This window comes from Narcine bancroftii, chromosome 6, assembly GCF_036971445.1.
Source record: "Narcine bancroftii isolate sNarBan1 chromosome 6, sNarBan1.hap1, whole genome shotgun sequence".
Taxonomy (NCBI): domain Eukaryota; kingdom Metazoa; phylum Chordata; class Chondrichthyes; order Torpediniformes; family Narcinidae; genus Narcine; species Narcine bancroftii.
Window position 1 is genome coordinate 254,091,682 of NC_091474.1, and position 16,090 is coordinate 254,107,771.

At 53.3% G+C, this 16,090-nt stretch overlaps 2 protein-coding genes across 7 annotated transcripts in view; both read right to left on the reverse strand.

The window, feature by feature from the left end:
• pex6 (peroxisomal biogenesis factor 6) overlaps positions 1 to 2,461 on the reverse strand; it is a 58,189-nt gene extending 55,728 nt beyond the window's left edge. For 5 of the 6 annotated variants that reach the window (XM_069888014.1, XM_069888013.1, XM_069888012.1 and 2 more), the window contains exon 1: positions 890 to 2,054. In XM_069888014.1, coding sequence (XP_069744115.1) covers positions 890 to 2,047 — 1,158 coding nt within the window. In that variant the 5' untranslated portion in view covers positions 2,048 to 2,054. Of the gene's footprint in view, positions 1 to 889; positions 2,055 to 2,359 lie in introns of those variants that run through there. The other variant, XM_069888018.1, reaches the window with a different exon arrangement.
• A 5,302-nt stretch (positions 2,462 to 7,763) lies between these two features.
• The window catches only part of LOC138737268 (tau-tubulin kinase 1-like), a 36,049-nt gene continuing 27,722 nt past the window's right edge, over positions 7,764 to 16,090 (reverse strand). The window contains exons 9-10 of the mRNA XM_069888019.1: positions 11,000 to 11,293; positions 7,764 to 8,541 (exon numbers count right to left, since the gene is read on the reverse strand). Coding sequence (XP_069744120.1) covers positions 8,481 to 8,541; positions 11,000 to 11,293 — 355 coding nt within the window. The 3' untranslated portion in view covers positions 7,764 to 8,480. The remainder of the gene's footprint in view (positions 8,542 to 10,999; positions 11,294 to 16,090) is intronic.

A 16,090-nucleotide genomic window follows, 5' to 3' on the forward strand; every position in this document is an offset into this window, starting at 1 on the left:
TCAGTGGGGTGGAAACTAATGGGGAGGATTCTTAAGGGCAGGGTCTATGAGCATTTGGAGAAGTCCAGTCTACTCAAGGATAGTCACCAGGGCTTTGTGAAGGGAAGGTCTAGCCTCACATCTAATAGAGTTTTTTGAGGAGGTAACAAAAGAAATTGATGAGGGTTGGGCGGTAGATGTGGTCAACGTGGATTTTAACGAGGCATTTGACCAGGTTCCCCATGAGAGACTCATCCAGAAAGTCACAAGGCACCGGATCAGGGGAACCTTGGTCATGTGGATAAAAAATTGGCCTGTCTGTAGAAAGCAGAGCGTAGTAGTGGAAGGAAAGTTTTCTGCCTGGAGGTCGGTGACTAGTGGAGGGGCCGCAGGGATCTGTTCTGGGACTCCTTGCTCTTTGTGATGTTTATAAATGACCAGAGTGAAGAGACGGACGGATGGGTCAGGAAGTTTGCAGATGACACGAAGGTTGGAGGAGTTGTGGATGGAGCTGAAGGTTGTCGAAGGTTACAAGAGGATAGCGACAGGAAGGAGAGTTGGGCAAAAAAGTGGCAGATGGAGTTCAATCCGGATCAGTGTGAGGTGATGCATTTTGGACGGACAAACCAGGAGGCTGAGTCCAGGGTTAATGGTCATTACTGAAGGGTGTGGATGAACAGAAGGACCTTGGGGTCCAAATCCATACATCCCTCAAGGTCACCACACAGGGTGATAGGGTGGTTAAGAAGGTCTATGGGATGCTGGGCTTCATTAGTCAGGGGATTGAGTTGCAGCCTCTATAAAACTCTGGTCATAACTCCCAGCAATAAAGTTACAGTGAGTGCAGTTGAGGGGGCCCTCCTCTCTACTCCAGGTAGAGAACTGAGTGGTCCTGGAACACACAACCTACCTTGACTCTCAGTGTCCTGTGGGAGGTGGGCATTGGTGCTCCTCTGGTGACGTTGAACCACATGGTATGGGAGATTGCTGCCATGTCCTGCCCCAGCTGCAGGATGCTCCCCTGGCTGGCCTCCAGCACCAACACGCAAGCCAGAAGCTCAACTGCAGGCCGCTGTGCACTGCTCCTCCCCAGGATCCCAGCCCCATTGCAGCACGCCAGCTCCAGCCCAGGGCTCTCCAGTTCGCCCCCAGGCTGCGGGCCCTCAGTGGCCGGCTCCAGACAGGAAACCAGCACCCACTGGTGGTGGAAGAGGCCCAGCCGGTACAGGGTACGCCTACTGAGCAGCAGGCAGCTGTCCAGGTCAGGCATCTCCTCACCCACCCTCAGCTCGCCTCTCAAAGCCAGGCCTGGCAGATCAGCCAACGTCACCTCCAGCCTGCACTCCAAGGCCTGCAGGAAGGATAGGAAATCTGTGGGCCTCTCCGACTCCAGTCCCAGGCCTGAAGCCCAGAGCCCACGGGCATAGTGGGCAAAGTCAGAGACATAGAGAGGCTGCAGCAAATAGAGCGGTGGTGTGGGGAGCCCCTCCCCGGGATCCCGGAAATCGGTGAGCACCAAGCTGGTGCTGACAGTCAGGACTCCCTGCAGCACGGGCTGGCACTCCAGCACCACCAGCTCCAGGAGGCGGGAAATGACCTGCTCGCTATCCTCTCCCAGTAAGGGGTGGTAGGGCACCACGGGGACATCACCCTGCCGCAGGAGGACAGGCTGCCGTTGGCACACAAGGACCAGCAGCCCGTCGGCAAAGGCCGGGGAACTGGCCCAACGCAGGCTGGCTCGGGAACGCGCACCCAGCACCACCCGACTCAGGCTGGGCACCGACTGCACCAGCGAGGCTCGCAGCAAGGCTGGCGCGCCAGGGGGCAGGGGCCGACTCTCCACACGCAACCCCGGCACATCTTCTTCCGCTGCCCACAGCCCATAGTGTGCAGCGAAGAGCTTGCTGGTGTAAATCTGGACCCATCCCCCACTTGGACACACCAATTCATCCTGTGGCCCAGACAACCCCTCCCTGGCCCTGGGGACCCTCTCACCTCTTGCCCAGGAGACCCCCTCCTGTCCTCCTGTTCCTGAGACCCATTCTCCTGCCCAGCGGACCCTCAGCATTCCTTCAGACCCCGCCTCCCCCTCTCCTGCCCCATGCATCCCCTCCTGCCCCCCTCCCCCAGGGATCCCCTCCTGCCCCCCTGCCGCAGGGAACCCCTCTACTCCTACCCCAGGGACCGCCTCATGGGGCCTCCCGGGCACGGGCGCTGCCGCCTCCCTCGGGGGCTCCCCGTCCATGACGGTGGCGGCGGTGAAGAGTGTGGGCCCAGGTCCGGGCCCGGGGTGCAGGGACAACACGCAGGCCGAGCCGGTACGAGGCACGGAGCCGGGGCCAGGGGACAGGGCAGCGAAGGCCGCACGGGATAGGAAGACCTGCAGCGGGTGCTGATGCGGGGGGAGACGCCGGCAAAGGCGCAACTCGACCGGGTACGACGCGCTGGGGGCCGCCATCTTGGTGCCGTGACGCAGGCGCACGGAGGCAAGGGGAGCCGGGGCGCTGCGCACGCGCATGGCGGCTCCGACCTGAGCCGGTGATAGGAGGCGGCCATCTTGGTCTGGCCACAGGCCACTGGCCCGGGCTGGGGGGGCCACTGGCCCGGGCTGGGGGGGCCACTGGCCCGGGCTGGGGGGGCCACTGGCCCGGGCTGGGGGGGCCACTGGCCCGGGCTGGGGGGGCCACTGGCCCGGGCTGGGGGGGCCACTGGCCCGGGCTGGGGGGCCACTGGCCCGGGCTGGGGGGGCCACTGGCCCGGGCTGGGGGGGGCCACTGGCCCGGGCTGGGGGGGCCACTGGCCCGGGCTGGGGGGGCCACTGGCCCGGGCTGGGGGGGCCACTGGCCCGGGCTGGGTGGGCCACTGGCCCGGGCTGGGGGGGCCACTGGCCCGGGCTGGGGGGGCCACTGGCCCGGGCTGGGGGGGCCACTGGCCCGGGCTGGGGGGGCCACTGGCCCGGGCTGGGGGGGCCACTGGCCCGGGCTGGGGGGGCCACTGGCCCGGGCTGGGGGCCACTGGCTTGGGCTGGGGGCCACTGGCCTGGGTTGGGGATGTGGCCTCTTTCCTGTGCTGGGAATGCGGCCACTGGCCTGGCCTAGGCTGGGATTGTGGCCATTGGCCTGTGCTGGGGAAGTGGTCTCTGTCCTTGGCTGGATCTGTGGCTTTTGGAACAGGCTGGGAAAGTGCCTCTGTCCTGGGCTGGGAATGCGGCCACTGGCCCAGGCTGGGAATGTGGGCACTGGAATGGGCAAAGGAGTTAAGGGTTATGGGGATAAGGCTGGAAAGGGGTACTGATGGTAGTGATCAGCCATGATCTGTAAAATGGCGGTGCTGGCTCGACGGGCCGAAGGGCCTACTCTAGCTCCTATTGTCTATTGTCATCCATTGGCCTGCACTGAGAACGTTTCCACTTGCCTGGGCAGGGAATGTGGCCACTGGGCTGGGAATGTGGCCACTGGCCTGGCCTGGGAAGGTGTCAATTGGCCCAGATTGGGAATGTGAACATTGGCCTGGGCTGGGAATGTAGCCACTGGCCTGGCTTGGGCTGGGAATGTGGCCATTGGCCTGGATGGGGAATGTGGCCACTGGCCCAGGCTGGGAATATGGGACTGGAATTGGCTGGGAATGCATCCATTGGCCTGCGCTGAGAATGTTGCCACTGGCCTGGGCATGTGGCCACTGGCCTGGCCTGGGCTGGGAAGGTGTCAATTGGCCCAGATTGGGAATGTGACCATTGGCCCGGGCTGTGAGTGTGGCCACTCTTCTGTGCTGGATCTGGACTTCGATTTTGGCTTGTTTATGATTGATCCGAACTCCTACACCGGTCTGTTTTTGATTGAACTGGAGTCCGAGACAGGCCGGTTTCTGATTGATTTGGAGCCCAAGACCAGCATGTTTTTTATTGATCCGGAATCCAAGACCAGCCTGTTTTTGATCTGGACTCCAAGACCGGCCTCTTTTTGATTGATCTGGAGTCTGAGACCGGCCTGCTTTTGATCTGGACTCCGAGACGGGCCTGTTGTTGAATGATCTAGACTCCGAGACCGGCCTGTTGTTGAATGATCTGGACTCCGAGACCGGCCTGTTTTTGATTGATCTGGACTCTGAGACTGGCCTGTTTATGATTGATCTGGAGTCCGAGACCGGCCTGTTTTTGATTGATCTGGACGCCGAGTCTGGCCTGTTTATGATTGATCTGGAGTCTGAGAACGGCCTGTTTTTGATTGATTTGGACTCCGAGACCACCCTGTTTTTGATCGATCTGGACTCCAAGACCGGCCTGTTGTATTATTGATCTGGAGTCCAAGACCAGCCTGTTGTTGAATGATCTGTACTCCGAGACCAGCCTGTTTTTGATTGATCTGGAGTCCAAGACCGGCCTGTTTTTTATTGACTCTGGATTCCGAGACTTGTCTGTTTTTGATCTGGACTCCAAGTCCAGCCTGTTTTTGATTGATCTGCAGTCTGAGACCAGCCTGCTTTTGATCTGGACTCCGAGACCGGTCTGTTTTATTATTGATCTGGAGTCCAAGACCGGCCTGTTGTTGAATGATCTGTACTCCGAGACCGGCCTGTTTTTGATTGATCTGGAGTCTGAGACCGGCCTGCTTTTGATCTAGACTCCGAGACCGGCCTGTTTTATTATTGATCTGGAGTCCGAGACCGGCCTGTTTTTGATTGATCTGGACGCCGAGTCTGGCCTGTTTATGATTGATCTGGAGTTTGAGTCCGGCCTGTTTATAATTGATCTGGAGTCTGAGAACGGCCTGTTTTTAATTCATATGGAGTCCCAGACCAGCCTCTTTTTGATTGATCTGGACTTCGAGACCTGTGTGTTTATGATTGATCTGGTGTCTGACACCGGCCTGTTTTTGATTGATCTGGACTCCGAGACCACCCTGTTTTTGATCGATCTGGACTCCGAGACTGGCCTGTTGTATTATTGATCTGGAGTCCAAGACCAGCCTGTTGTTGAATGATCTGTACTCCGAGACCGGCCTGTTTTTGATTGATCTGGAGTCTGAGACCGGCCTGCTTTTGATCTAGACTGGCCTGTTTTATTATTGATCTGGAGTGCGAGACAGGCCTGTTTTTAATTCATATGGAGTCCCAGACCGGCCTGTTTATGATTGATCTGGACTTAGACTTCGGCCTGTTTTTGATTGATCTGAACTCCTACACCAGTCTGTTTTTGATTGAACTGGAGTCCGAGACCGGCCGGTTTTTGAATGATCTACAATCAGAGACCAGCCTATTTATGATTGATCTGGATCTGAGACCGGCCTCTTTTTGATTGATCTGGACTCCGATACTGGCCTGTTTTTGATCTGGACTCCGAGATCTGCATGTTTATGATTGATCTGGAGTCCGAGACCGTCTGTTTTTGATTTATATGGAGTCGGAGACTGGCCTGTTTTTGATTGATCTGGACTCCGAGACTGGCCTGTTTTTGATTCATATGGAGTCCGAGATTGGCCTTTTTGATTAATCAGGAATCTGAGACTGGCCTTTTTTTTATCTGGACTCCGAGACCGGCCTGTTTTTTTATCTGGAGTCCGATACCGGTCTGTTTTTGATTGATCTGGAGTCCGAGAGCAGCCTGTTTTTGATTGATCTGGACTCCGAGACTGGCTTGATTTTAATCTGGAGTCCAAGACTGGCTTGATTTTGATCTGGAGTCTGAGACAGGCTTGTTTTTGATTGATATGGACTCCGACCTATTTTTTTTTCAATCACAGCGTCTGCAAATTTCTGTTCTTCATTCTTTTAGCCAGGCATTTGAGAAGAGAGACTCAGTCCAAGCATCATGAGGGCTCTGGTTCCGTGGAACATTGGATGCGTACATTCAGAATGGTCTTCCTTGTGAATTAACAGAGGGTCCTTGGGGTTCACCTCCACACATCCACCAAGGTCACCGCACATGTAGATAGAGCAGGTACAAAGGTATCTGGCGCATTGGCCTTCATCAGTCATGGGATTGAGTTCTGTCTTGAAGCAAATCAGGGTAGACATGATATTCCCTCGGACCTTGAGGGAGGCGAGTGTAGAAATTACAGGGGCTCTCGCAGAAATATTTAAAATGTCCTCCATGGGGGAGGTGCTGAAGGATTGGAGGGGAGTTCACGTTGTTCCATTGTTTAACAAAGGCTCCAAAAGTAACCATGGAAATTACAGGCAGGTGAGTTTGAAGTCAGTAGTGGGTAAATTATTGGAAGGTGTGATCTAAGTGATCGGATATATAATTATTTGTTTAGCCAGAGACTGATTAAGGATGGTCAACATGGCTTTGTGGAGATAGGTCGCGTTTAACCAATCTTGTAGAGTTTTATCTAGGAGGCTACCAAGAAAGTTGATGAAGGAAAGGCCGTGGATGTTGTCCACATGGGCTTTAGTGAGGCCTTTAACCAGGTCTCACATGGGAGGTTTGTCAGGAAGGTTCAGGCGCTGGGATTCATAGTGAAGTAGTGAACTGGATTCGACAATGGCTTGACAGGAGAAGCCAGAGAGTAGTGGATGATACTTCTTAGACTGGAGGCCTGTGACTAGTGGTGCCTCAGGGGTCGGTGCTGGGACCATTGTTGTTTGTTGTCAATGCTCTGGATGATAATGTGGTAAATTGGACCAGCAAGTTTGCAGATGACACTAAGATTGGAGGTGTTGTGGACAGTGAGGAAGGTTTTCAAAGCTTGCAGAGGGATCTGCAAAAAATGGGCTGAAAAATGGCAGATGGAGTTTAATGCAGACAAGTGGGAGGTGTTGCATTTTGGAAGGACAAACCAAGAAAGGACGTACACAGTAAATGGTCGGGCACTGAGGAGTGGGGTAGAACAGAGGGATCTGGGAATACAGTTACAGAATTCCCTGAAAGTGCCATCACAGGTGGACAGGGTTGTAAAGAGAACTTTTAGCACATTGACCTTCATAAATCAAAGTATTGAGTCCAGGAGCTGGGATGTTATGGTGAAGTTGTATAAGACATTGGCGAGGCCCAATTTGGAGAATTGTGTGCAGATTTGGTCACCAAACTACTGGAAAGATCAAAATAAGGTAGAAGCAGAGAAGATTGACTAGGATGTTGCCCGAATGTCAGGAACTGAGTTACAGGGAAAGGTTCAACAAGTTAGGAGTTTATTACGTGGAGTGTAAAAGGATGAAGGGAGATTTGATTGAGGAATTTAAAATGATGAGGGGGACAGACAGAATGAATGTAGGTCAGCTTTTTCCACTGAGGGTGGGTGAGACACAAACCAGAGGACATGGGTTAAGGGTGAAAGGGGAAAAGTTTAGGTGGAACATCTTCACACAGAGAGGGGTGGGGGTGTGGAACGAGCCGCCAGTTGTGAATTTGGGCTCAGTTTTAACATTTAAGAATAATTTGGACAGGTACCTGGATGGGAGGGGTATGGAGGGCTATGAACTGGGTGCAGGGCAGAGGGACTGGGCAAAGAAAAATGGTTTGGCACAGACTAGAAGGACAGAAGGGCCTGTTTCTGTTCTGTAACATTGCAGTTGCACAAATCTCTGGTGAAACCCCACTTAGAGAATTGTGTTCAGTTCTGGTCACCTCATTACAGGAAGGATGTGGAAGGTGTGGAGAAGGGGCAGAGGGGATTCACTAGGACGTTGCCTGGATTGGGAAATAAATGAGGCCAAGTGAGCAGAGCTGGGACTTTTCTCTCTGGAGTGAAGAAGGATGAGAGAAGTAGCCAAGGCTTTGATTTACTCTTCTTTTCTGCTTGATAATCCACACGTATAGAGAAGAAATAAAACACGGCAGAGAGAAATTGGGAGTAAATGCTTCGTGATTTTACTGTTGAGATGTTTGTTGACAAGTACAACACCGATTAGTCACTGGTTCTAATTGATGGTGTGTGATATCTCCTCCCTGATGGAAGGAGAGAGAATGCTGTGCCGTTTAATACACGAGATGTGTGACTGATGCACCAGGCATTGATTGAGCGGACATTGAGCGATGGTCTGTGTTCACAGCTTTCTTCTGCCTCACGTGACCCAGGCAAGAACACGCCTCAGGCGGGCCTTGTGCATGCTGTCAGCATTCTAGCAATAGTGCATTTGTAGAATTTGTTCAGGGCACAGCTTTCATGCAAAGTTTACTTATAGCAACCACACAAAATGCTTCTGCTTCAAAAAGTCGACAAGATTCTTAGAGGCATCGACGGTAGGCGGCCGGCGTCTGTTTCCCAGGGCAGGATCAGCAAATACCTGGGGACGTGTGTACAAAGTGAGAGTTGTGGGGGCCTGGAATGCCTCACCAGGGATGGTGGTGGAGGCTGGAACATTGGGGGCATTGAAGAGACCCTTTGACAGACACATGGATGGAAGGAAAATAGAGGGTTACGGGGTAGGGAGGGCAGGAAATATTAGATTGTTGCAGAGTAGGTTTTACAGGTTAGCAGAACTTCGTGGACTGAAGGGCCTGTTCTGTGCTGGAACAGGTAGCTTTATTTTTGAGCAGAGGCTGGATTGGCCACGATACTCCCTCAGCAGCGTATCACAAGATGAAGAGTCGAAGTGTTTCCCCCAGGGTTGGGGCATCCAGATCTAGGAGGCAGAGGTTGAAGACAATCAGGCCAGGATTTAACATGGTCCTGAGGGACACTGAAACGGTGTCCATCTGATCCCTTAACCCAGGTCCCTGTGTACAGAGATGGCAGGAGGGGTCAGGGAATGGACAAACATGCAGCTGTGTCCGAGGGCAGGGAAAGTTGTGGAGGACGTGGGTCGGATGCAAGCCAATGGGACTGTCTTGGTGTGTTGGGAGGTGTTGGGTTCAAGGTCCTGTTCCTGCTGGAATTTACTCTTGCCCCTGTGAAATTTGGTGTTGGTCCTGCATTGATGTGCGTTGGTCCTGCGATGGTCTGCGTTGGTCCTGTGATGGTCTGCGTTGGTCCTGCGATGGTCTGCGTTGGTCCTGCGATGGTCTGCATTGGTCCTGCGATGGTCTGCGTTGGTCCTGCGATGGTCTGCGTTGGTCCTGCGATGGTCTTCAATGCCCCCAATGCGTTGGTCCTGAACTTGCCTGCATTGGTCCTGCATTGGGCCTGAGTTGATCCTACAATGGTGTGTGTCGCATTGCCTGTTCTCCTATGCCTGTGAATTGGGAAAGGGTGCTCTCCCTCCACCCTGGATATGGGACGCCACTTGGCCACAGGTGCTGGCCAGATACCCTGGACCTGGGGAAGGATGCTGGACCCAGTGACCCTGCCAACTCTCTCCCGCCAGCCCTTCTCCAGGACATCCCAATTCCCTGGCCCATCGCTGGGGCCCCCTGACCCGTCCCTGGGTCCCCTCCTGACCCCTTGTCCATTCTAGGGATGCCCTTACCCACTCTTGCAATTCTTCACCCCTACCCCCTCAGCCTGTCCTGTGGCTAACACTCCTACCCCCTCCCCCACCCACCCCCGTAGGGCTGTCACCCACTCAGTTTGGCCTGTGGCTAACACTCCTACCCCCTCCCCCACCCACCCCCGTAGGGCTGTCACCCACTCAGTTTGGCCTGTGGCTAACACTCCTACCACCCCCCCCCAACCACCCCAGCAGGGCTGACACCCACACCTCCAAAACCCGCAGGGCTGACACCCCATTTCCACTCCCTGCCTTGGGCTGATTCCCCACCCCACATCCTCCCGGGCTGACACCCCACACCCCCACCCCCACCAGTGCTGCCAGGTAGAGGAGCTTGGAAGCAGTGAGGAGCAAAGCAACAGGTTGTTTAATGCATCGAGTGTCGTTGGAGCCGCATGTGGGCATGGCCTCTACCCATCAAGGGTGGGGGCAGCCAGGGTGGGTGGGACTGTGAGGGGGACTGTGTGGGATTGTGGGTAGATAGGGGTGGGTGGGTGGGGGCAGCCAGGGTGTGTGGCAGTGAGCGGTGGGGAGAGTGTGTGGGGATGGGTGGAGGTGTGGGTAGGTAGGGGTGGGTGGGGTGGCCAGGGTAGGGGTGGGGAGCGTGGGTGGAGTCGGCCCAGGTAGGGGTAGGGAGTCCGGGGCAGGATGGGGCGCCAGGTGGCAGCAGAGCGGCATGGTGCCAGGACCCCGGGGTGGGGCAGGGGGGGGTTGAGGACATGCGAGGGTCCGAGCTGGGCAGGACAGGAGGCGATTCCGCTGGCTCCAACGTCCCATACACGTGTCGCTGCACGCCGACGCCAATGGGGGGGGGTCCCGCAAACCGTCCCGTCCATCCTCACTGCTCCTGATGCAGCCTTCATGGGCACCGGCACCCTTCCACAGAGCTGGAGGCAAGACAGAGGGTGAGATGGGGGAGAGACGGGGGTGGGGGGGGGAGACAAGGGAGATGGGATGGTGGGATGGGGAGGGGGAAGAGGGGAGGGGAGATGGGATGATGGCATGAGGAGAGGGGGAGAGGGGAGGGGAGATGGGATGGTGGGATGAGGAGAGGGGGAGAGGGGAGGGGAGATGGGATGGTGGGATGAGGAGAGGGGGAGAGGGGAGGGGTGATGGGATGGTGGGATGGGGAGGGGGAGGGGAGATGGGAGATGGGATGGTGGGATGAGGAGAGGGGGAGAGGGGAGGGGAGATGGGATGATGGCATGAGGAGAGGGGGAGAGAGGAGGGGAGATGGGATGATGGGATGGGGAGGGGGAGAGGGGAGGGGAGATGGGATGGTGAGGGGGAGAGGGGAAGGGAGATGGGATGGTGGGATGAGGGGAGGGGGAGAGGGGAAGGGAGATGGAATGGTGAGGGGGAGAGGGGAAGGGAGGTGGGATGGTGGGATGAGGGGAGGGGGAGAGGGGAAGGGAGATGGGATGGTGGGCGGGGGAGAGGGGAGGGGAGATGGGATGGTGGGATGGGGAGGGGAGATGGAATGGAGAGAGGGGGAGAGGGGAAGGGAGATGGGATGGTGGGATGAGGAGAGGGGAGTGGCGATGGGATGGTGGGAAGATGGGATGGTGGTACAAAGGGGGATACCTTGGAGGGACGGGGGAGATGGTGGCGGGAGGCGAGATAGTTAACCTACAGATTCATGCTGCCCTATTACCTGGTGGCCAGGTGCCGGACTCTGGACCTGGGTCCGGTGATGGTGTTGGACTGGGGTGGGTGCCGTTGCCCTGACAGTGGGGTGAGGTGCCTGCGGCTCTCGGTGCTGTTCCTGCCTGCACGGCACGGTGATGGGCTCTCCGTTCGGGTCTGCCGGCGGAGCCTTGCTGAGGCACTCAGGCTGCGGGAGGGGAGCGGTGGCGAGGGGGTATCCATTCTGCCTCCCCCTGGGACCCACCGCCTCACCCCACCTTCAGCAGGCAAGGAAGCACCTGGGGCCAGAGGCCAGGCTGACCTGTGGCAGAGAGAGAGAGAGAGAGAGAGAGAGAGAGAGAGAAGTCATGGAGGAGTTTTATCTAGGAAGTTACCAAGAAAGTTGATGAAGGAAAGGCCGTGCATGTTGTCCACATGGGCTTTAGTGAGGCCTTTAACCAGGTCTCACGTGGGAGGTTGGTCAGGAAGGTTCAGATGCTGGGATTCATGGTGAAGTAGTGAACTGGATTCGACAATGGCTGGAATGGAGAAGCCAGGGAGTAGTGGTGGATGATGCTTCTCAGACTGGAGGCCTGTGACTAGTGGGGCCTCAGGGATTGGTGCTGGGACCATTGTTGTTTGTTGTCTGTATCAATGATCTGGATGATAATGTGGGAAATTGGATCAGCAAGTTTGCAGACGACACTAAGATTGGAGGCGTTGTGGACAGTGAGGAAGGTTTTCAAAGTTTGCAGAGGGATTTGGACCAGCTGGAAAAATGGGCTGAAAAATGGCAGATGGAGTTTAATGCAGACAAGTGTGAGGTGTTGCATTTTGGAAGGACAAACCAAAAAAGGATGTACATGGTAAATGGTCGGGCACTGAGGAGTGGGGTAGAACAGAGGGATCTAGGAATACAGATACAGAATTCCCTGAAAGTGGCGTCACAGGTGGACAGGGTTGTAAAGAAATTTTTTGGCATCTTGTCCTTCATAAATCAAAGTATTGAATACAGGAGCTGGTGAGGCCAATTTGGAAAATGGTTTTGAAGTGACTAGAAGGGTCAAAGGCCCTGTTTCTTTGCTGTAATGTTCTATGGCTCAAGGGGCGGGGGGGGGGGGGTGGCAAGGAGGCTTCGGGTGTATAGATCAGGGGTTTAGGTTGTGACAAGGGGAAGGAGGTTACAGTGGGGGTGGTAAAGAGGTGGGAGCGAGGTTACATGGGTGGGATTAAAGGGGTTAGGGTTACTGGGATGGTGGTAGAGTTGGGAATTACAGGGGTGAGGGTCACAGGTGAGTTTGGGGGACAGAGGTGTGGGTGGGCCAGGTGGTATGGGGGTGATACTGGGTCAGCAGATGGGGCAGGAGACAGATGGAGGAGGAAATGGATGGAGGGGAGACGGGGCAGGAGACAGACGGAGGGGGAAATAGATGGAGGTGAGTCACGGCATGAGATGGACGAAGTGGGGAGATGGACGGCGGGGGGGGGGGGAGATGGACAGAGGGGGAGTTTGGGCAGAGACCGTTGAAGGGGGGAGATGGACGGGGGGAGATAGACAGAGGGGGAGACGGGGCAGGACGGAGTAGTTGTGTCTGACTGTGTGCTCTAGTGGAAGGAACACCACGTTCAGTAACCGGGGCACCCTGCTACTGGTGTGGACCCAGGAGAGCAGGGAATGGAGTTTCAGCGCTGCTCCCCAGGGTCTAACTGCCCTGGGAGACAGTCACCCCTAGAAGGCAGGAGTCAGGGAATTGGGTGACTGTGAGGAAAGGAGGGAGAGTGCCAGTGCAGAGTACCCCTGTGGAAGTGCCACTCAGCAATATGTATTCTGCATTGGATACTGCTGGGGGGAACAGCCTATCAGGGATGAGTCGTGGGGGTCAGGTCTATGGCATGGGGGCTGCCCCTGAGGTTCAGAAGGGAAGGAGGGATAAGAACAGGATACTTGTAGTTGGGGACTCATTAGTCAGAGGGACAGATAGAAGGTTTGTGGGACGAGATCGGGGATCCAGGTTGGTCTGTTGCTTCTCTGGTGCCAGGGTCAGGGATATCTCTGATCGAGTACATAGCTTTCTGCAAGGGGAAGGAGAACAGCCAGAAGTCGTCGTCCATGTGGGGACCAATGACTTAGCTAGAAGTGGGGATGAGGTCCTGAAACAGGATTATGTAGAATTAGGTAGGAAGTTAAAAAACAGGACCTCCAAGGTAGTAATCTCTGGATTGGTGCCGGTGCCACGCACTAGTGAGGGTAGAAATAGGAGGTTGTGGAGGATGAATGCGTGGCTAAAGAGATGGTGCAGGGGGCAAGGGATAAGATTTCTGGATCATTGGGATCTCTTCTGGGGAAGGTCGGACCTGTACAAAAGGGATGGACTCCACTTGAACTGGAGGGGGACCAATGTGCTGGCAAGCAGATTTGCTAGAGCTGTGGGGGAAGATTTAAACTAGTTTGGCAGGGGGCTGGGGAACAGAGTGTGAGAGCAGAGTCAAGGGAGCATGGCCACCTTGATAAGAATAAAAACGATAACAAAGGTAGGATGGAGATTAGGGTAGAAGGTAGAATAGAGAATGTATGTGAGGGTCATTCTCTGAAATGCATATATTTTAATGCAAGAAGCATAGTGAACAAGGTAGATGAGCTTAGAGCATGGTCAGATACTTGGGGTCACAATATTGTGGCAATTAGTGAGACCTGGCTACAAGAGGGGCAGGACTGGCAACTTAACGTTCCAGGATACATTTGTTTTAGATGTGATAGAGCAGGGGGTAAAAAAAGGGGGAGGAGTTGCTCTGCTTGTTAAGGAGGACATTACTGCCGTGAGGTGGCAAGATAGTCTGGAGGGATTATCCAGTGAGGCTGTTTGGGTGGAATTGAGGGGTGAAGGAGGCATGAGGGTGCTAATATGAGTGTATTACAGACCACCAAATGTGTAGAGAGATAACGTATATGTGTGAGAATCATAAGGTAGTGATCATGGGAGATTTTAACTTCCCTCACATTGATTGGGATACCCATACAGTTAGAGGGCTGGACGGGCTAGAGTTCGTTAAATGTGTTCAAGATTGTTTTCTGAATCAATTAGTAGAAGAACCGACTCTGGTCAGTGTAATACTGGATCTCGTGTTAGGGAATGAGCTAGGTCAGGTATCAGACATTAATGTTGGAGATCCAATTGGGTCTAGTGATCATAATTCTGTTAGTTTTAAGGTAGTTTTAGGGAGGAGCAAGGAGGGGCCTAAAGTTGAAGTTCTGGATTGGAGAAGAGCAAATTTCGAAGGAATAAGAAAGGATTTGGGGAGTATTGAGAGGGACAGGATATTTTCAGGTGAGGGTGTAAATGAGAAATGGAGGATATTTTGAGGGTACAGAGTAGTTATGTCCCAGTGAGGATCAAAGGAAAGGCTGGAAGTCATAGGGAGGCTTGGTTTCCGAGGAATATTGGAAATTTGGTTAGGAGAAAAAGGGAGGTGTACAAGAGGTATAAAGAGCAGGGAGCTGACAATTTGAAGGAGGACTACAAGGAGTTTAGAAGGAATCTTAAGAAAGAAATTAGAAAGGCCATAAAAAGGCACGAAGAGCTTTGGCAGACAGAGTAAAAATAAATCTAAAGGGTTTCTATAAGTACATTAAAAGTAAAAGATTAGTGAGGGATAAAATTGGACCCCTTGTAGATAGCGAGGGTAGGCTGAGTGAGAAGTCTGAGGAAATGGGGGAAATTTTAAATTATTTCTTTGCCTCGGTATTCACTAGGGAAAAAAATATTGAACCAGTTGAGGTAAAGAAAAATAGTGGGGAGGTCATGAAGCATATAAGGATAACTGAGGAGGTAGTGATGGCTGTGTTGAAAAAGATAAAGGTGGATAAATCTCCGGGACCAGACAAAATATTCCCAAGGACACTCAGGGAGGCTTGTGGACAGATAGTAGGGCCATTAACAGAGATATTTAGGATGTCACTGGCCACGGGGGTAGTGCCAAAGGATTGGAGGGTGGCGCATGTGGTTCCACTGTTTAAGAAAGGGTTTAAATGTAAACCTAGGAATTATAGGCCTGTGAGTCTGACGTCTGTGGTGGGTAAGTTGATGGAAAGTGTTCTGAGGGATGGTATTTACAAATATTTGGAGGTACAGGGATTGATAGGGAGTAATCAGCATGGTTTTGTCAGGGGTAGATCATGCTTGACAAACCTGATTGAGTTTTTCGAGTGGGTTACAAAAAAGGTTGATGAAGGGAAAGCTGTGGATGTTGTCTATTTAGTCTTTAGTAAAGCTTTTGACAAAATTCCCCACAGGAGGTTAGGAAAAAAGGTGGAGGCATTAGGTATAAATAAGGAGGTAGTGAAATGGATTCAGCAGTGGTTGGATGGAAGGTGTCAGAGAGTAGTGGTAGAAAATTGTTTGTCCAATTGGAGGCCGGTGACTAGTGGAGTTCCTCAGGGTTCGGTCCTGGGTCCACTATTATTTGTTATATATATTAACGATCTGGATGTAGGGGTAGAGAATTGGATAAGCAAGTTTGCGGATGACACAAAGATTGGTGGTGTTGTGGACAGTGAGGAAGATTACCGTAGATTAAAAGGTGATTTAGGAAGGCTGGAGGTGTGGGCTGAGAAATGGCTGATGGAATTTAATACAGATAAGTGTGAGGTGTTACATTTTGGAAAGGCAAATCTAAATAGGTCATATACATTGAATGGTAGACAATTGAGGAGTGCAGAGCAACAAAGGGATTTAGGAGTTATGGTAAATAGTACCCTCAAGGCTGATACTCAGGTAGATGGTGTGGTGAAGAAGGCATTTGGAATGTTGGCCTTCATATATCGGAGTATTGAATTCAAGAGTAGGGAGGTTATGATGAAATTGTACAAGGCATTGGTGAGGCCAAATTTGGAGTACTGTGTACAGTTTTGGTCACCAAATTATAGGAAAGATATAAACAAAATAGAGAGAGTGCAGAGAAGGTTCACGAGAATGTTGACAGGATTTCAGGGTTTGAATTACAGGGAAAGGTTGTGCAGACTGGGGCTTTTTTCGCTGGAGCGTAGAAGATTGAGAGGGGACAATCGAGGTGTTTAAGAATTTAAAAGGGACAGACAGAGTAAACGTGGATAGGCTTTTTC